Raw genomic sequence first — 22,004 nt, 5'->3', positions numbered from 1 at the left:
ATATAAAGTGAGTGTTGCAGCAATTGTCCCTTAATATATTTTATATAATGAAATTAATAATCTTGCTATTTATGTTCTTCATGGTGGTGGAATCTTTACATTTGAGCCTGGTAGGATTTAATAAACTTACTGTATTTAAAATTTTACATTTTATTGCTTAGAGTGAAATTTACGACTTTCCAGAGAAATTGTACAGATCACTGGTTTCTTGAATTTAAAGTCTTATTCTGAGAATGGAGTTCTAAAACAGCTATTTTATTGAAATCCATGAATAGGTCCAGAAGAGCTTTCTCTTTGATGTCTGTTCGGTGGTTTGAACTGCAGATTAAAACTTTTCAGGGTATCCTCCTAGTTATATTTTAGAGTGCCAAGTTCAGTCAGTTCCTTTAAATCTTACGCTAGAAAAAGTAGTCAAAAGTGAAATGTCAAGCACTCAAGATTTTGACCAGTTTTTTAGGACTACATAATAAGAAATGGTTTAAAAGCAAATCTTGGGCCGGGCGCCGTGGCTCACGCCTGTAATCCTAGCACTCTGGGAGGCCGAGGCGGGAGGATCGCTCGAGGTCAGGAGTTCGAGACCAGCCTGAGCAAGAGTGAGACCCCATCTCTACTAAAAATAGAAAGAAATGATCTGGACAGCTAAAAATATATATAGAAAAAAATTAGCTGGACATGGTGGCACGTGCCTGTAGTCCCAGCTACTGGGGAGGCTGAAGCAGAAGGATTGCTTAAGCCCAGGAGTTTGAGGTTGCTGTGAGCTAGGCTGACGTCATGGCACTCTAGCCCGGACAACAGACTCTGTCTCAAAAATAAATAAATAAAGGTAATCTTTAGATGACCTATTTTGTAGAATTTTAAATTGAAGAAAGTAGAACATTAGTCTTTTCACAGAACTTAGAATTCAGTTAAAGAAATCTTTAAGTAAGAACATGTCATATATTTGAGGATGTAATTTACTTTTAAACAGTTTACCATGGAGTAAAATTTTTACATTAACTAGATAGCTTCTTCTTCACATTGGTTCTGCAGAGGAAAAGTACCCACAAAAATAAATTTTTATGTTTTAAAGAATATGATATTTGTGTCAAGTCCAGAAATAATTTTTTATGTAATTTGAGAACAAATTCAGAAGCTTTATTACAGAAAGCTAATTATTTCTTTTTTTTGAAAACATTAACCCTGAATTTGTGGAAACATGGCTAAGAGTAGTTATGTTGTTGTTCATGTACACCTCACTTTTGTTACATTTATTTTTGCATGTGTCTCATATATGCTTTCTTTGGGAACTAAAGATAGTCTTTACAGACTAGGGATGCTTTTTAGTTCACAGGGTAATAAGCTCAGCTTCAATCTTGTTTAATGAACTGTGCTTTCATTAAGTATTGATACATTTAGGAAAGAAGAGATATCTTAATGTTTAAATAGCAGCAATCAGACTCTTGCGTTTCTTTAGTGCTTATTGACTTGCTAATTATATTGTCAGATTTGTCAGCAGAGTAAAAATTATATTACCATATAGGGTTCAAGTAGGAAGTTCTTGTATTTGTTGGCTGTTAATAGCTATTAGAATCATAACTGGCAGACCAAAGACATTGATACATGTGTGAAATCATTCAGGACAGTGGTTTAAAAAAAAAACCAAAGAACATCTTTCAGTAAATGTAATCTTAGCATTTTATTATATCATGTGATAGTATATTTAACATATTTACATGGTTTTTCTTTTTTCTTAATGAAAGAATTGGATTACCATTTCCCTGTTACTTATATTACATCTGTGTGAACTTTTGAAAATATTTGATCATGTTACTCCCATGTGTAAAACTCTCTAATGGCTTCCATCTCAGAAGAAATCTCCAACTCCTTGTTTTGATGTACAAAGGCCTGCATAAGCTGGCCATTGGCTGTTCTGATCTTATCCTGTACTGCTCTCCACCTGCCCTATTTTGCTGTAGCCACTAAACTTTTCTCTAGTCCTTGACCAGTACAAACTTCTTTCTGTGTCAGGGCCTTTGCACTGCTCTTCCAACTCTGATCCTCACTTGTCTTTGGGGGTTTAATTCTTAGTTTCAGTTTCACCTCTCTGAGGCCTTGTCTCACCATCCCTTCTAAAATTACACTTTAGTCATTTTTCATCACATCCTTGTTTGTTGGCATTGGACCTATCACTGATATTTTTCTCAGTGGTTTTGTATATCTTATATATTTCAGTAGAGAGTTAGCTCCGTGACAGCAGGAGCCTTGTCTTTCTTGTTTCCTCCTGTTTCCCTGGTGCTTGACACTCAATAGGTTTCCAGTATGCATGGAATGGATAAGTATCTACCATGTATGTGGAGAGCAGCTGTGATTTCCTCTCAGATGAGCATTAAAGAGTAAACTAGGCCAGGCGTGGTGGCCCATGCCTGTAATCCTAGCACACTAGGAGGCCGAGGTGGGCGGATTGTTTGAGCTCAGGAGTTCGAGACTGGCCTGAGCAAGAGCGAGACCCCCTTCTCTACTAAAAATAGAAAGAAATTATATGGACAGCTAAAAATATATATAGAAAAATTAGCCGGGCATGGTGGCACATGCCTGTAGTCCCAGCTACTTGGGAGGCTGAGGCAGGAGGATTGCTTGAGCCCAGGAATTTGAGGTTGCTGTGAGCTAGGCTGATGCCATGGCACTCTAGCCCGGGCAACAGAGTGACACTCTGTCTCAAAAAAAAAAAAAAAGAGTAATCTAAGTTTCACAGTGGTTCAGGATAGGTTTTATGTGTCTGCTGAAGAATATGTCTTGGAACAATCAGATGTTCTAAGAACTTTAACTTCTACTTATTAAAAGATTATATGTTGTAGCCAGGTGTGTTGGTGTGTGCCTGTAGTTGCAGCTGATCAGGAAGCTGAGGCAGGGGGATTGCTTGAGTCCAGGAGTTTGAGGCCAGCCCGCGCAACATAGTGAGATTCCATCTCTTAAAAAAATCATACGTAAATCTCAGTGGAAAGGGTGATGACCTGCAGAGATCATGCAGGATGGATATTGTTCATAGACGGTGATTGTTGGGGGTAGAGTCTATCCTTTTAGTTGATGTAATTGGGAGTTGGTCTGTAACTTAGAGAAAATATTAATGCCTGTTCACTGATTGTAGTAATGCATTAATTTAATATTTTGTTTTATTTAGAGCTGTGCAAGTACAGGGCCACAACTTTTATCCAGAACCTGTAGGGTTAAATTAATTTATGAATTTTTCAGGTTACAGAAATGTACATAGATCATATTTAAATTATATCCCCTCGGGGGATAGGTACTCAGACATAATACTTCTGCAAAATTTGTGAATATTCTAAGACTAAAGACTATAAAGAAACTCAGATATTTAAGGGATTTGGTGATTTTGGAATTGCAAATAAGGGATTGTGGACCTACATATGTTCTATATATTTGAGTTTTTCATTTGCCATTTGCAAATATATTATAACCCCATTAGTTGTAAACTACCTTGAGTTATATGATTATATTCCTGGAAAACGTATCAAGAGTAAAATATCTTTTGGTGACTGGACAAACTAGCTCTGATGTATATATACACAATAGAATACTACTCAGTAATAAAAGTGAAGAAACTACTTATGCACATAACAACACGGGTTAATCTCAAAGGCATTATGCTGAAAGTAACTAGACTCGAAAGGATATATACACCATTGCCATAAGAAGGAATGAAATAATGATAAATGCAATAACTTGGATGAGCCTTGAAAACATTATAAAAGAAGCCTAACACAAAAGACCACATACTGTATGATTCCATTTGTATGAAATATCCAGAGTAAGCATATCCATAAAGACAGAAAGCAAATTGGTGGTTGCCAGGGGGCTGGGGGAATGGGAGATGACTGCTCATAAATGGGTATGGGATTTCCTTTTGGGGTGATAAAAACATTCTCTGATAGATGGTTGCATAACATTGTGAATGTGCTTAATGCTACTGAATTGTACACTTTAAAATGGTGCATTTTATGTTATGTGTATTTGATTACCATTTTTAAAAAGACTACATACTCTATGATTCCACTTACATGATATTCTTGCAAAGGCAAAATTTTAGGGGTAGAAATTACTGGTTGCCAGCTTATTGGGGGAGGAGTTGACTATATAGGGGAAGAATGAGGGAATTTGGGGCCATAATGGAATTGTTCTGTATCTTGATTGTGGTAGTGATGTATCAATGTTAAATTTACTGTAGTTGTTAATTACCGTGGTTAATTTTTTCTTTTTTCTTTTCTTTCTTTTTTTTTTTTTAAATCTTTCCTAGCCACTAGACCACCAGGAATACTGTGGTTATTTTACAGAACATCCTTAGTCTTAGAAAATTCACACTGAAGTTTTCAGAAGTGAGGGACCATGTGTGCAGCTTTCTCTCATATGGCTTAGAAAAATATTTGATATATGTGGAAAAGGGAGGAAGAGAATAATGATAAAGTAGATGGGTCAAAATGTTATCAGTAGTTGAATCTGGGTAAATGATATATGAGTATTTTCCCTGTACTATTTATTCGTGCAACTTTTTTGTAACTTGGAAATTATTTCCAATAAAATGTTGCAAAACTGACAAATAAAGCTGATTTTTTTTCTTTTTTCTTGCGGGTATGCCACCACAAGCTGATTTACTTTTAAATGATCAGTAGAAACCCTGTAAACTGAAGACTATAATGAATAGCTTCTGTTGATGAGTAAACTACAGAGCAGTGGTTCTCAAATGGATCATGAACCAGCATCATCATCAATACGTGGGAACTTATGAGGACTCCAATTTCTGAGGCCCCACCCTGAACCTACTGAATCAGAAACTCTGGGGTGGGCCTAGCACTCTGTGCTTTAACAAATCCTTCAGATGATGCTGATGTGCCCTGAGGACCACTGTATTAGACTGACTGATTCTTTTTTTTTTTTTTGAGACAGAGTCTCACTCTGTTGCCCAGGCTAGAGTGCAGTGGTATCATTATAGCTCAGTGCAACCTCAAACTCCTAGGCTCAAGCAATCCTTCTGCCTTAGGCCTTCCAAAGTGCTAGGATTACAGGCATGAGCCACCATGCCTGGCTAGATTCTTTTTTCTAGAATTTTTTGCACAGTTTAAAAGTGATTTAGAGGCCAAGCATAGGTGGTGTGAACCTATAGTCCCAGCTACTTGGGAGGCTGAGAAGGAGGATTGTTTGAGCCCAGGAATTTGAGGCTACAGTGAGCTATTATGACACCACTGCACTCTAAATCTGGGTGATAGAACGAGGCTCTCTCTCAAAAAAAAAAAAAAAGAAAGAAAAGCGATTTAGTAAGCAAATGGACCTTCTGTAAAGAGAGACAATTAATGCTTAATGTACTTTGGGAGCCCATGTTAAGTGTATACCTTGCCTACCTGATGTCGGTTCTGCTCTCCAGATCTGGGACAGGAATTGGGGTTCTGTTGATGCTATTTTATGTCCTTAGTTGTTGTTTCTGTTATGTAGTACACTTCTTCCAGAACTCTTAGAATGGCTATAGATCTCATTCTCACAGTGTTTCTGTGAAATATGAATGCAAACGGAATTGCTCTTGAGTTTTAGGTAGACTTGCATATTATGCAGTATATAAACTTGCTGTGACATTTTTCCAAAAGGGATATGTACCATTTAAGCAAAAATGATATAGCTTCTGTATTATGTTTCCTACTAAGCTTCAAACATAGAAAGTAACTATAGTAACTGAAGTGCTAAAGAATTTTTTAAATACTGTTTCATTAACTAGTTTCACAAAGCTAGAGGCATACTAAGGTGATATTAATAGAAAGAAACATCTTACTTGATTCTATCAGTGTCCACGTGGTAAATGGGCAGTTTCTGTGGTCCTAGGAAGGAAGTTTCTTCTTGGGAGTGAGCATTTGCAGTGAACAGGTCACTTGGTCTCCTGCCCTATCATTTTGGGTCTACTGAAAGTGATGTTGTATCAGAGGCCCTGTACCCTCTGCATTTCTCATGTCCTTTCGTTATTCACAATTGAAATGGTTTGAATCTTTACCTTTACGTTGATAAAACAGAAGTGCCTTCCTTAAGAAGAAAAATCCAGAGAAGATCTTTCAATTTGGGGGCAGAAATCCATTGTGAACCTGGAGAATTGACACTGATGATATAATATAAAACATGCATAGTTTATGGTATCACAAGTAGAGTAGCTAAAGACAAAATGGCTTAACATTATTTTAAAAAAGTTATAACTGAAAAGTGCAAATACACATTTTACAGTGTTTTTGTCATTTACAGAATAGACAAGTAAACGCTTTTAGTTTCTTAGGGAAAAGCTGACCATAGGCTGATTGGAAAATATCATGTTTAAATACTTGTCACATCTCTAAAGCTGCAGACAGTCTTGTTTTTAACTAGGAATCTTATCAGGTTTGGTCCCACATTTGGGGAGGATATTTACAGATGAACCTTAAGGAAAGGTGGCTGAGCTTAAAGAAAAAAAAAAGAAAAGAAAAAGAAAAAAGAATGTCTAGGAAGCCAGGAGGCACCTTTTAGGGCTGGGGTAGTCTTGTGGAGGCAGTGGATGGACCCTTTGGCTGGCCTAGGGAAGAATTCCATGATTTGATGCTGGAGAGATCAGTGAGCCTGGGGAGAAGTCCTGGGAACTAGGGTTAATTTTAGTCATTTTTGGAATGACTTAGGATTTGGTTATATATTTCATTTTTTAAATGTTCTACCCCAAAGACTTTGAGTAGAAAATTCTTATAGAAAGTATGAGTATTTTGTGACACCTTCATTTTAAGGGATTACCTCTCATATGAGAGATTACCTTGCTGTAGATCCTGGGAATGGAAAACTTGGCTAAGTACCTTGAGAAGAGAAATGAGCAAGTTATCTTTGGTTATGATATATTTTGAACCTTGTTAGGTGATATGGTGCTTGCTGCAAAATAGGGGCTCATTGGACTCTTGGAGGAGTGATAGCTTGAGGTCCCTTTAGACTGGGGGAGCAATGTGGTACTAAGGTTTCATGTCTAAGGAAAGTTTGAGCTGAGTTCTGTCAGCTAGTGAAGGAAAGGGTGGCTTAAGAAAGTATAAATATCTTTTCAGGGCTTGGTTGGGACTAGTCACTTTTCAGGGTTTGCTGCTGACTTTGAACTGGAATCTTGGTATTATTTTAGAAAACAAGACTTTAGGATTAAAGTGGTTTAACTTAATAGCCTTTTTCATTTCAGTGGTTAGCTTTCTAGACACATAAGATGTAACTCACTTTCTGTCCTGGAAACTAGCTTATTCTTCAGTTTCACCTTCTTTGTTGAAACCCCTTAAGTTAGCAAGGATGGCTAGTGGTAGTTTGTAGCCCTGGTAGGGAAGTTTTAATATTATCATTGATTTTTATTGGGCTCCCTGTATGCTGACTTTCCTTGAGATTTTTGAGTACAGAATCTGATTGTAGATCTGAGAATGGGACATCTTCACAACCCAAGGCTTCACTTTATTCACAAATGAGAACCACCAGATTGGTGGGTTTTGGTTAGTAGACTTTGTAGCCTTGGAGGTCTCTACCTAAACCACACATAACATCTAGAGGTAGAACAGATAGCTCTTCTGAGAGGATAGCATGACAATGTTGAGCAGATGCTTTAATCTGTTTTTCTACTAATATTCATAAATTATAGTATATTTTAAAAGAGTAGAGTGTTTTCTGAGTAGGATTTGAGATGTATCATACATTTGATTCGAGTGTTATTCCGAATCAGTTGCAGGGAATAATTTTGCAGCCTTGGATGGAGTGTCTTAAGATATTGTCCTATTTCTAATTACTTTGTTTGCCTTTTTGAGGGGCATAAAGGACATATTTAAATTCATGAAGTCTTTTGGCCCCCAATGGAAGACAGTTTCTCTCCCAGAACTCTCTAACATTTTTGTACCATATAGGAGTAATTGGGGTTCTTAGAGTAGGTGGTGGAGTGATGATAGGAAGCAGGAACATATTAAATTTTGGGGTTTGTGTTTTTGTTTCTGTCTTTTCCTAGATTAAATGTTACATCCATGGGTTAGCCTTCTTGAAGTCCATGTTTGGGGCTGCACCACCATCTCCCTTGAGTAGACAATGTGCTACTATCTCTAAGAAACATAGTTAGCAATAGGCTCCAGCAGGGCTCAGGCTCTGGTTAAATATGAGGGAAATGTTTTGGGATGAGTTGTTGATCTTGCAGAAATACAGCAAGGAATCTCATTAAATGTAATAGTTTTTCCTGGGAGAAATTGACCAAGTTCAGCTAACTGCCAAAACGCTCATGGTCGCTATGAAGGATGATCCAACAACATTATTTAAAACAATTTTCAAGGCAGAAATTGTGTAGTCAGCCTTACTATTGATGTGGACGTGGCCCTGACTACAGAATTCTTGGCAATTGATAAAGCCAGGAGGACACCGATTAAAGAAGTTTCCAGATTTTGCATCTTCTAGAAAAAAATATATATGTATTTTTAAGAGACAGGGTCTCCCTCTGTCACCTAGACTAGAGTGCAGTGACACAGTCACAGGTCATTGCAACCTCGACCTCAAGTGATCCTTCCACTTCTGCCTCCCAAAGCACTGGGATTATAGGCATGAGCCACTTAGAATATCAATTTTGAGATGCAGAACCATTTAGCTGAGATGGATTTTGCCTCTCTAAGATTGGGGAAGAGTTTGAACTCTGTTGACAGCCCTCTGTCAGTTTTACTCCCTTGCTGGATTTCTCACCCTTCTCTAGGTAGAATTGTTCCTGGCTTCTGTAGTCTGCACTTGTCTCTTTTGCCAAATGCTCAGGTGGCTTTGGCTGAGTCTTCCAGGTTTTATAAAGCTGTATGGGACTTCCTGTGCCTTTTGGTGGTTCGAAGAATTCACTGAATAGTTTCTTCTGCTGGAGTAGCATGAAGACAAGGGCCATTAATCAGCCTGTATAGTGCAGGGGTCTGCTTGACTATCAACTTAAGTCCAGGTAGGGGAAGTCATTTATTTAAGTTACCCTAAATAGGCAACAGATAGAGGCCATTTATAAAAACTATTTACAGGATTTTAAAATACAGTGACTTCTTAACCTTCCCTTTGCACCAGAACATCTGACCTGTGCTCACCCTTCCTAGCTTACATTCTCTACCTTCAGAATGTAAATTTAAAAGTAATTTTACCTGCTTCCATGTTTCTTGCTTAGGTTATCATTTAGATCTTCTGTCTGATGTAAATATAAATGGAACCAGATAGTGGTGATAGTTACTACTTTGTGAACATACTGCTGAACTGTACACTTGAAAAGGGTGAATTATATAGTATATAAATTATTTATTTATTTATTTATAAGACAGGGTCTTGGTCTGTTGCCTGGGCTAGAACACAGTGGCATCATCATAGCTCACTACAACCTCAAACTCCTGGGCTCAAGTGATCCTCCTGCCTCAGCCTTCTGAGTAGCTGGGACTACAGGCTAGCACCACCATGCCTGGCTAATTTTTTCTGTTTTTTGTAGAGACAGGGCCTCACTTTTCTCAGGCTGCAATGCATATTTTTAAAAAATAATGTTTTGAACATTAAAATGTAGTTGGATTGTAAGAACTTGTAAATTCATAGAGGAGCCGTTTTGTACACAGTAGACCCTGGAAGACCTTAAAAGGTCTTGATTGCTTTAGGCTCAGTGTTGGGAAAGTTTTCCTATCATTTTTTCTTTCTCAAAGAGGGCTGCTTTTTCAAAGAGAACTTTTTAAATGATCAAGAGCACTTTTAGATGTTTAGAGTGATATAAAAACTGATTTCCCAGCCATCTCAATGTACCTTAGTAACCAACATGGGGAAATAATGGTTATATTTCATTTGTAGAATGTAGTTCTGATTTTGTTGAAGGTTAGTTTTGCTGTGGGATTCTCTGTTCTCTTGGTTGTGTGGAGCCTATTCCTTTTTTTTTTAACCACTGTTTTTTTTAAACTGGATTTGGCCTGGAAAGAGAAAAGAGATATTCCTTGACTTGATCTACATCTTTTATGGCTCATTTGATTGCTTTAGGGGTAGAAGGAGCGGGAAAATCCGAGTAAAACATAGCTAAATATTCCTTTTGTCGTGTATTTAATTTGAATGCCTACAGATGCTTTTGAGTTTATTGAAAGTGAATATTTGCTGGGTTCAGTGGCACGTGCCTATAGTCCCAGCTACTTGGGAAGCTAAGATGGGAGGATTGAGTCCAGGAGTTCAAGTCCAATCTGGACAACCTAACGAGACCCATGTCTTTAAAAAAAAAAAAAAAAGTGAATGTTGGTTGTCATAATTATCAAATACATGTTAGGAAATCCCCTGGTACAAGAGCTAGGTAGTGGGCTATGGACTTTGGTGAGAGAAGATGGCTGGATAATGTCATTTAAAAAATCAATCAAATGTCCCTGAATGATAGTGACAGGGTAGGAAAATCATAGCTTCGCATGAGCTTGATTAGATTTCTCCTAGTGACCTATCAAATGGATTTATGCCACAAGCCACTTTCCTGCTTTTGTTTGTCTGTAAATCAAAGAATAAAATATTAGTCAGGTGTCTTATGTTGTACTCCATGCTACAGAAATTCCTGGAAGCTATGTAAGATGTATGTGAATGGGTGGTTAAACAGTATTTGTGTAAGTATAGGGATGTGTTACTTCAACCCCAGCGTATGAGTTAACATGTATGTGCAATCTTCAGAAATAAAGCATCGAATAAGTAGAACCTCCCAAGAAATTTTCCCCAAAAAGGTGTTAACAGACTTGATTTTAATTTCTAAAACTCTACTTTGGTAGGTATTGTGTTGAGGGAGTAGAGTTTTCTATTCTGTCATTTTTATCATCATAAATATAGTCATATATCACTTGGCGATGGGGATACATTTGGAGAAATGGGTCATGAGGTGATCTTGTCATCGTGCAGACATCATTGAGCATAAGTACACAAACCCAGGTGGCATGGTCTACTGCACACCTAGGGTATGTGGTATAATCTATTGCTCCTAGGCTACAAGCCTGTACAGCATGTTTACTATACTGAATACTGTAGGCAGCTGTGACACAATGCTAAGTATTTGTGTATCTGAACATATCTAAACAGAAAAGATAATTCACCGTGCTATGACATCATGATAGCTATGATATCACTAGGTGGTAGGAATTTTTCATCTCCATTATAATCTTCTGGAACCACTGTCATACGTGCATGTGGTTCATTGTTGACCAAAATGTTGTTATGTGGCACATGATTGTAATTAAAATGCTATATTTTGTAGAAAATTAAAAATTTTCAGTTTAGCATCTGAATTAATATGGAACCCTAGAAAGTGCTCACCTTGTTTATCAGACAGTGAACATATTTGACAAATATACATATGTATCTGATCAAATAGACCTTTTTTGGGGGAAGCCTTAGCCAGGAATAGGCCTGTATTTTAAATGGCTGCCTAGAGGACAAGTGCTGTCAGTAAGTCAGCTGGTTTCATTGGTGTTTGCAGTTGACTTTGCCATAAAGTGGGGGGAAAGCAAACTGCAGGTGAATTGAGAAATGGATGTCTGAACATGTTCAGGAATAATGATGTTACTGGAAAGCCTGTGTCACATCGGGAGAGAGATGGTAAAAGTTTTGTTTTTCTTTTTCCCTCTTTTCTTTTTTTTTTTTTTTGAGACAGAGTGTCACTTTGTTGCCCTGGCTAGAGTGAGTGCCGTGGCGTCGGCCTAGCTCACAGCAACCTCAAACTCCTGGGCTCAAGCAATCCTCCTGCCTCAGCCTCCCGAGTAGCTGGGACTACAGGCATGTGCCACCATGCCCAGCTAATTTTTTCTATATATATATTTTAGTTGGCCAGCTAATTTGTTTCTGTTTTTAGTAGAGATAGGGTCTCGCTCTTGCTCAGAGCTGGTCTCGAACTCCTGACCTTGAGCGATCCACCCGCCTCGGCCTCCACAGTGCTAGGATTACAGGTGTGAGCCACTGCACCTAGCCGACACCAGTCAATTCTGACAACAACTGGGTGTCCTACAGTTCAATCCAGTTCTGACAACTAACTGTCTGGAGTTAGCCTCAGACTCCACAGGTTTAAGGGCTTAGTACCACAAGACTGCCCTTACTTCAGACACCATTTGCAGGTATTGGGTCCCAAGATTACCTACACTTCTGTCTGACTTGTCTACAAAGTTGGAGGTTCCCATAATCTCCCCTTTCAGGTTCAGTAATTTGCTAGAACAGCTCACAAAACTCAGGGCAACACTTATGATTATCAGTTTATTATAAAGCATGCAAATCAGCCAGATGAGGAGGTTTACATAGGGCAAAGTCCAGAAGGATCCTGAGTGTAGGAGCCTCTATTCTATGGAGTTGGGGTGTGACACCTTCTCAGCATGTGGATGTGTTCAATAACCTGGAAGCTCCCTGAGCCCTGTTGTGTAGAGGCTTTTATGGAGGCCTCATTATGCAGGCACAGTTCATTAAATCATTGCCCACGGATGATTGGCTCAAGCCCCTCTCCATTCCCCAGAAGATGAGGGGTGGTGCTGAATGCTTTAAACTTCCGATCAAGGCTTGGTCTTTCTGGTGTTCAGCCCTCATCCTGAAGCTATCTAGGGGCCTGCCAAGAGTTGTCTCATTAGAATGAAAGGACTCTTATCACCCTTATCACTTAGGAAATTCCAAGAGTTTTAGGAGCTCTGTGCCAGGAACCTGGGACAAAGACCAAATGTCTTTCTATGATACCAAAGATGGGGACCCCAAAGCTGGATTCAGCCCATATCTAGTGCCTTTAGGTGGGTGTTAGTTGTCTGTTACAGGGCATAAGTGGCCCAGTGGGGTTGCTGTACACCCATCTCTGCAGTATTAGCCTTGTGTACCTTGGCTCATGATCTGGTCAAATTTCGAGTCTTACATAATGCCAGTTATCTTATCCTTCTCTGGATGCTGCTTCACTTCTGGATAGGTGAGTGGCTGGGCCAATGTGATTTGCTCTTGTTCTGAGCAACTTCCAGCTCAGAAACTATTATCTTTGTCGAATGTTCCCCTTTGTACCTGGGCTGAGGCAGTGGGGAAAAAATGTATATGGGTGATATTTTTCTTTCTAGTCAAAATGAAAATAGCTTTGTGACCTATGGGGGGAAGCAGATACATTCTCAGTGTATACTAGAAATCAGTCAAGTTAGCCTTTCAGCTGCAAAAATGTTAATATTGGCGAATATTTGAGAAGCAGTTGACACAGAAGCAGCTGTCTTATTGTTGGTCCCTGATAATGCTTTCAAATAGAGTGCTTCATAATAGAGCCACAGAGGTGCTGAAATACATTATTTCATTGCATCCCTGAAACCACCCTTCAAAGGAGTGTTACCATCATGACTGCTTTGCATGTGGGATAACCCAGGCCCAGAGAGATGTGACTTGACTGAGATTACATGGTGTAGCTTCTGCATATGTACAGAACTGTAGAAGTTACTTTCCTTGTGTGTTGCACCAGTGATGATGCTCATTGTAATTGACATGGCATTGACTGAGCAGTGTTGTATGCTAGGTATTATGCCAGGGTTGGGGATACAGAAATGAAAAGAAGACCCCATTCCCTAACCTGGGACCTCTGTTGTTTTAGTATCACCTTTCTGTGTGGGCAGATATTGCTCTTCTCCTCGCTGATCTTTCTGCCATGACTGCACCATCTTTCCTGCAAGGCTGAAGTGTTCTTGCCTGGGGAAAAGCAGATCTGCAGCAGTTCTTCTCTTACTCCTGATGGTTGCTCTGCAGGGTTTTTTTTTTTTTTTTTTAAGTGAACAAAAATTGAAAGAGATCACTGGCTCTTTGAAGATTTATTACTCCCCTTTAGACTTACTTACATAGCATCTCAAGGTGGTCTATGCCTATTTGTACTTGTCATGACTCTTCCATTAGATTAAACTCTCTCAGGGACAAGGACACTGTCCTCCACTGTGCTCACATAACATCATTACTGCCAGTGGAATTGAAATAAATTGAATAATGGTGAGAGTTTCCTAATAAATGTTATCCTGGTTCCAGAGAACCATCATCAGGATGAAAGTGACCCTGGGGTTAATTTTGGACTTTAAAAATAAAAACCAAACATCATTTTTTATTTAAATATTCTTGCCTTGTGAGGGGCAAAAGAGGTACACAAAAGAATTTTAAAAATTTAATAGAAAAAAGAAATTAAAAAAAAATAAAAATAAAAAAAACAACCCCCCCCAAAACATTTTTTCTTTAAAAAACCAGTTGGCTCAGATGGAGAATTAAATAAAATAGAATCATGCAGTTTTCAAAAATTTAGCAAGTAATCACCAGTGTATATCTTCCTTGTTTCATTTATTTTATTGTAAACCAGCAATCCTTATATGTATAGCTGAAGGGGAGAGAATTGAAAGTGTTTATATGATGTCAAAGTGATGGATTTCATGTGGACCAATTCCATTCTTCCCAGATGGTAGTTTGACATATAAGTTAGATATTTTACTAATTTTCATAATGAAAGTTGCCAGGTGCATATTCACTTGAGGTTTTAACAGAGCACAGTATCTGTTGGAAATCTTGCACACAGGCCTCCTTATGTTGTGTTATTCCTACTGACAGGAATTCAGATACCTGGATCAATTCTGTTTTGGTTTTTGCTAAAATCTCTAACTTGACAATATTTTACTTCTAAAAACCTAAAACCTATATTCCCAATGAAATAGAATTAGGAAAACAGGACCTATAGAACTAAGCCCTCTTGGATCTCTATTAAGATTTTTCATGGTGCTTTTTATATTCATAATGCCTTGTTCTCACAGAAATAATATTCCTTGTTTAGAGATAAAAAGCTGTGTTTTCTTTTCTCTTAAAGATACCAGTAAAATAAAGCCCATCTCTTCCCTGCCTATGTCCTTTAAAATCATGATCCCCCTCGCCCCCAGCCTGGTGTGGTGGCTTACGCCTGTAATCCTAGCACTCTGGGAGTCCAAGGTGGGAGGATTGCTGGAGGTCAGGAGTTTGAGACCAGCCTCAGTAAGAGCAAGACCCTTCTCTACAAAAAATAGAAAAATCAGTGGGGCATCGTGGTGTACACCTGTAGTGGTGGCTGAGGCAGGAGGATTGCTTGAGCCCAGGAGTTTTGATGTTGCTGTAAGCTACAATGATGCCACTACACTCTAGTCAGGGCGACAGAGGGAGACTGTCTCAAATAAAGAGAAAGAAAAAAGCAGACTTTTTATTACTGTCTTCAGTAAAAGTCTGCCTTTGGGACTCTTAACACTGAGCTTACCATCTTGATTCCAAATGGTTGCTAACAAGTCTGAATGCAAGTTTGGTTGATTGGTTTCAGAATATTTAGGTCTCTGGTTGGAATATCTTCTATGCCTTTTCTGTGAATTATAAAATTACATTTGGCAAATAAAGAAAATCCCTGATTATCCTTCTATAGCAATACAACCCCTGTAATCATTTTGGTATACAGTTGTGTTGCATTACATGCATTTGCAGATTTTTGTATATTCACCTATGCTTACTTGAACCCTATCCCCCCCTCCTCATACCCACATCCTGTTTTCCCTCTCAGGGAGTGAGCATGGGAGGTGAGGATGAGACTTGACTATGGCTTCAGTTGGTCTCCCTTTCCAAGTTTCTCTGAGTGAGCATTCACGGTGCTGGCTATGATACTGTTATTTAAAGTGATATATTTTTCACACCTTATGGCCCTTAAATGCAAGCCAACCTCTTCATCTGGTGTCAACAAAAGGAAAAGTGATCTGTTGCAACGCTGGAGGAAAAACTGGCAATGTTGGACTTAACCTATATTGAAAGATGGTATGTTGTTCTTCACCTTGGGGTCTTCAAGTATGATTTTGACAGTGCCTTGTTTTTATCTCACAAGCTAACTTTTGTCTCTAACCTCTGAGTTAGATGCAATTTCACTGTATTTAATTCTAGTTCTCTTTTCTTTTTTTTTTTTGAGACAGAATCTCGCTCTGTTGCCCGGGCTAAGAGTGAGTGCCGTGACATCAGCCTAGCTCACAGCAACCTCAAACTCCTGGGCTTAAGCGATCCTACTGCCTCAGCCTCCCGAGTAGCTGAGACTACAGGCATGCGCCACCATGCCCGGCTAATTTTTTCTGTATATATTTTTAGTTGTCCATATAATTTTCTTGCTATTTTTAGTAGAGACGGGGTCTCGCTCTTGCTCAGGTTGGTCTCGAACTCCTGACCTCGAGCGATCCACTCGCCTTGGCCTCCCAGAGTGCTGGGATTACAGGCGTGAGCCACCGCGCCCTGCCAAGTTCTCTTTTCTATACACATTTTATATAATTCTCTATAAGCATACATTCATTTTTACTTTTTTCTGTATTTTTTTTTTTTTTTTTTGAGACAGAGTCTCACTTTGTTGCCCGGGCTAGAGTGCCGTGGCGTCAGCCTAGCTCACAGCAACCTCAAACTCCCGGGCTCAAGCAATTCTTCTGCCTCAGCCTCCTGAGTAGCTGGGACTACAGGCATGTGCCACCAGCATGCATTCAGTTTTAAAGCTTTTAAAATATACTGTATCAAGCATCTTTCCATATTGCTATATAATTTTTTATAGCTATCATTTACAACAAGACTTTATAGTTTTTGTCTTTTTCAGAAAAATTTGGGGAGCCAGTATAGTCAGTTCCTGAGAGTGAATGCATTCTAATTTGTACACTCAGGCCTACTCATGATGGTTTTGCTATAGATATTTTAAAATAGGAGTAACTGTTGTACTGCTAATTTCAATATTTCTTAGCTAGGCTTGTTATTATATTTCTTAACAAGGGTTTAGATGTGCTCAGGCTAAGGGTTTAGATGTGCTCAGGCTTGTGGACCCTTTCTGTGACTGGGCTTTGTAGAGTTTGGAATTCAGATTATTTAAATCAGTGTGTGATCTTACTAAAGGGTGAGAGGCTATACAGAGTACTGGGTAACAACATTAATTTAAATATGGACTGCCTGGGTTTAAAGCTCAGTATTGGTACTTACTTTGTTAATTTGAGCAAATTGTTTACCCTCTCTTTGCCTATTTCTTCATGGGTAAAATGAGGTTGATAACATTGACCTCATATAAACTGGCTTAAGTCTGAGAAAAAATAAGAAAAAAATTATTTACCTCACACGGTGGTCTTGTGAGGATTAAATCAGTGTATATGAAGTGTTTAGAATAGAGCTTTGTACCAACCAGTAAGTTCTATGTAAATATTACTTAGTATCATTGTCTATTTTGGCAATTGCTGAAATTCTTTATGGTATAAGCATGAGTCTTTAACAAACAAAATGCCTGGGTTCAAGATTGGGTATTTTTTATTTATTTTATTTGTTTTTTAAATTTACTTTTTATTTTTTATTTTCTTTGGAGACAGTGTCTCACTTTGTTGCCCAGGCTAGAGTACAGTGGCGTGATCATAGCTCACTGCAACCTCAAACTCCTGGGCTCAAACGATCCTCCTGCCTCTGCCTCCTGGCTAGCTGAGATTACAGGTGTGCACCATGATGCCTGGCTAATTTTTCTATTTTTAATAGAGACGGGTCTCGCTCTTGCTCAGACTGGTCTCCAACTCCTGAGCTCAAACGATCCTCCCGCCTCAGCCTCCCAGAGTGCTAGGATTACAGGTGTGAATCACTGCGCCCTGCCTAAGATTGGGTACTTTAAAAAAACATTTTTTTAAAGTGTTAGTATATTAATAGTTAAACCTTAAATTTTTGTTTCTTTTTTTTTTTTTTTTTTTTTGAGACAGAGTCTCACTTTGTTGCCTGGGCTAGAGTGAGTGCCGTGGCGTCAGCCTAGCTCACAGCAGCCTCAAACTCCTGGGCTTAAGCGATCCTACTGCCTCAGCCTCCCGAGTAGCTGGGACTACAGGCATGTGCCACCATGCCCAGCTAATTTTTTTTTCTATATATATTTTAGTTGGCCAGATAATTTCTTTCTATTTTTAGTAGAGACGGGGGTCTCGCTCAGGCTGGTCTCGAACTCCTGACCTTGAGCGATCCACCCGCCTTGGCCTCCCAGAGGGCTAGGATTACAGGCATGAGCCACCGCGCCTGGCCAAATTTTTATTCTTGTCTGATAGCTAGGGTTTCATGCAGAAGAAATTGACTGTTGGGCTTGTGAATATCATATTAAATCTGAAATACATTGTCTCAACATATAGTATTGCAGGGTTGATGTATAGAGATGCTATTAGATACTCATAATGTCTCCTATTGACTGTATCTTTTCCTCCTAGTAACTTTAGTATCATTGTCTATTTGTCCTTTAGTAAAGTATGAACGTTGTCATGAATCTTCTCTCTTTCTCTGTCCATAGATTGTGTGCTCCTTTAGAGGTTACTTCTTTAAGCACAGAAAACGAACTTAGGGCTTTGCCAATTTGATGTTAGTTCCCCATGTTTTTCATCGTGGCAGCTATGGAGAGGGTTGCTTTCCACACACCTTGGGCACTCCTTTGATATGTTCTGTAAAGGTAATCAGTGCACTCGAGAGTACATCTGCTTGTTCCATGGCTAATTCTTTCTGATTGTGGACATGCATTTGAGTGTTTGCAGTAGATATTTTGTGCTAACAGGCAGTTCCTTCTGCTATTCTATATTGTTTCTCAAGAATATTCAGAGCCCTTTACAAAATGCAGACTACTTTATGTATCAGGGATTCACTGAGTTTGGTCAAAAAGTCCACTGGAAAGGAATTAAGGAACAAAATAATTTCCATCATTAATAGAATATGTACAAATATGTACACTGTTTCTCTAAAGTACTTTTATTTCTTCAAAGAGTTACTAAGCAGAGGAGACTGATTTTGTGGTAAGTTTAAACAGAGTTTGGAGGGGTTAGTTTTAATCCATATTAGTCAAATCTGTGAAATTATGATAGAAAATGAGCATAAGGTGCTTTTTCAACCTAAGGTGATGCTAGTTCTAGTAGCTTTTGTTTCTTCTTTCTGATCATTTTCCAAAACTCAAAGCAAGAGTCAACCTATACTATTGTAACATTTCATAGTGAACTTGGAGTATTTAACAAGTCTAAAATCAAAGCTTACTATATTATAATAAACATTTTAGGCCATTCATTCCATGTGATAAGGAATCCAACTCATTTTACCAAATTTGGTATGTTTTTACAGTTACACTTTTCTGTTGCTCTAATTTTTTTGACCTTTGATAGCTTGATTCGGTGATGATACCAGTTTCCTATTGTTATATTAATATATACTTTGTGTTCAAAATTATCATAGGTTTTGTGTTGTTTTTCTTTCTTGAGTTTTATTTCTCATCTGAACAAATCATATCTTTTTCTTGCTGTTGCATCTGTACAGCGTCACTTCTAGAGATGAGCTGATTTATCCTGTGAGGCAGTGGAGGAAGCATGGAAACCATTTGTGGAGCATTGCATTGACAAGTGTAGTCACATGGTGGCAGTATCAGGGAAATAATAGGATGGGTTAATATTAGAGTTCAGCAGCCTGTAAATCCCGTGACTTTCCATGGGTCATGAGAGCCTGAGGCCTGTGCTGCAAGTAACAGTTGCTCAGGAGTAAGGTGATGGGTATTTTATAACTTTAATGGTATATACAGTTCTTAAACGTGTACTGATTGCTAACAACTGCTGTCTTTCCCCCAGCCTGCCCCACTGCCAGTCTTTGTGCATAAGCATAATTTTGGACCCAGCTATTTGTACTTATTTATGCTTTGACACCTTCTTCCTTCTGTAAAGATTTTAGCTGGTTTATGACTTGAGTTGAAACAAGGAAAAAAAGAGGAGACCTGAATTGGTCTGTCCCCTGCCAACCAGAAGCCGCCTGTGGTATCCAAACACAATAGTTGCCTCAATCTGTCAGCACTTCTGTCTTTGAAGGTGGTTTCTGCTTAAAAAGTGGTGACTATTAGCATAGCCTTGGGATAATTGCTTTTCCTTCTGTTGGGATACCTTTTTTTTTTCAGATACTTTCTTGTTCTTGTTGACTTTGTTTTTCCAGAAGATTCAGCCTGTGGTTAAAATGTTTCTGGTCCCCACATGAACTTTCTGTGGGATTACCCTATTCTGGGGCACCCTCAGCAGATCACCAGTGCTAAAGAGGGCAAAGGATCTTCTTGGTTAATAGAAAAAGCCACTTGGAATAAATCTCAAAGTCCAGAAACATCCAGACTTTCCTTCAGTACTTTTTCCTGTTTAGGCTAGCAACTTTGCCTAGTGTAGCGGAGGGAGGGCCTAGTTGGGAGGGCTTTTGTTTAAGGGGTTCAGAAACAGGGGATTTAAGTGTGTCTTTTGTGTTTGCAAGGCACTAACACCACTCCCGTCTGTATTTAAATGCTGTCCCCAGGTTACGACTATGGCTATGTCTGCGTGGAGTTTTCACTCTTGGAAGATGCCATCGGATGCATGGAGGCCAACCAGGTTGCTTTATACTTCGGTCAAATGATGCTGGAAGGATATATTTTTTATGTATGGGGAGGGAGGGTTTCAAATGATTTCACTTTGGAAAGGTACAAGAAATCTATCTTAGGAACAGACCACGTTCCAACCAATACAAGGTTGTGAGGAAAAGCTTTTAAAAAGGCTGGGAAACTTTCTAAAAGAATTAATGGGCACAGAGTGTATTTTAAAAACTAGCCCAGTTGCATTCTGACTAAATTCCAAAGACAGCAGATGAGGGGGAAGAAAGACAGGTCTGGAGTGCTTCCTTTTGGAGTGTGATTGAGATGGGGATCCTGCCTGATTGTCTGTGATCCCAAGGATCTGCTGGGCACAAGAATTCTAGGTCAATAGTTACATCCAGACCTAGGGTGAAGACCACTGATGGCGACTCCTGTGGCACTCAGGTCCTGACTGTATGGACTACTTTTGAAAGAGAGCCATTAGGGAAGAGAGAGGAGTAGATTGTTTGTATCTATTGCATTCATCATTGTTCTTTGCCAATTGGAATTGCATACTCAATTTCTTGGCTGCATATAGTCAGAGCTGGTGAATCTGAATCTGTACTTACCTTATGTTTGAACCATCTGGAGTTATTCAGTTTGCCACCTAGAATTGTCATCTGTGTCTTTAATTGAACCCTGCCTGGTAGTTTTGGGAGGATTTACTAAATTGGTAGAATCTTTCTTGTCATGGTGTTTCCTTGGGGAAAGTAGTTTTCTTTGAGTTGTCTTAGTTCCTCCATTGTAAAATGGGAAAAAGAAGTTTAGGGATATAGCTTGATTTTTATGTACCCACTGCCTATACTTAAGAGTGTGAAATACAGTGAGCCCAGAATTTTAAAAGAAGGCTCTGCCAGAGAAAAATAGTTAATACGTGAGAACTCTTCCTCTTTTATAGCCCTTCCATCAGCTTTGTTCCACTCAGCATGGCTCATTACACTTACTTTTCCCTTCTTTGGCCATGTTCTCTCCTTATGATTATGGAGAGGCCATACTCTAAATGCTTTGGAGTCAAGCACTATTAGAGAAAACTTTTGATGTATCCTTACTCCTTGTTAGTAGCATTAAGAACTATCATTCTAATATGTCTGATGTCTTAAAAAAGTAAATAAAATTTAAAAAATCAAAGAACTGTCAGATCCTCAGAGAATGACTAGATCAGGACCATATCCCCTTAACTTTATAATAGAGTTCTCATTGACTGTTCAGTGTCTATTATTGAATCAGACATTTAACAAATGTATATAGTCAGCCCTCTGTATCCACAGGTTCCCAATCTACAGATTCAACCAACTGCTAATTGAAATTATTCGGGGAAAAAAACAATAAAAAATAACAATATAAGCTGGACGTGGTGGTGTATGCCTATAGTCCCAGCTACTTGGGAGGCTGAGGCAGTAGGATTGCTTGAGCCCAGAAGTTTGAGTCAAGCCTGGGCAATGTAGCAAGACCCCATCTGTAAGTGGGGTGGGAAAAGCAATACAACAATAGAAAACAATACAAACAATATACTTAACAACTATTTATATAGCATTTACATTGTATTTGGTGTTATAAACACTCCAGTGGCCGGGCGCGGTGGCTCACGCCTATAATCCTAGCACTC

The 22,004-nt window shown here is 38.9% G+C and overlaps 1 protein-coding gene across 5 annotated transcripts in view; it reads left to right on the top strand.

Annotated features, from left to right (window-relative positions):
• RBM6 (RNA binding motif protein 6) overlaps window positions 1-22,004 on the top strand; it is a 97,179-nt gene that overhangs the window by 18,467 nt on the left and 56,708 nt on the right. For 4 of the 5 annotated variants that reach the window (XM_045530188.1, XM_045530186.1, XM_045530187.1 and 1 more), the window contains one exon: window positions 20,305-20,378. The exons of the other annotated variant lie outside the window; for it this stretch is intronic. In XM_045530188.1, the coding sequence (XP_045386144.1) occupies window positions 20,305-20,378 (74 nt within the window). The remainder of the gene's footprint in view (window positions 1-20,304; window positions 20,379-22,004) is intronic. 5 annotated transcript variants of the gene reach the window in all.

Source organism: Lemur catta, chromosome 18, assembly GCF_020740605.2.
Source record: "Lemur catta isolate mLemCat1 chromosome 18, mLemCat1.pri, whole genome shotgun sequence".
NCBI lineage: Eukaryota > Metazoa > Chordata > Mammalia > Primates > Lemuridae > Lemur > Lemur catta.
Note: the sequence above shows the minus strand (reverse complement) of the source record. Positions and strands in the feature narration are given on the sequence as shown.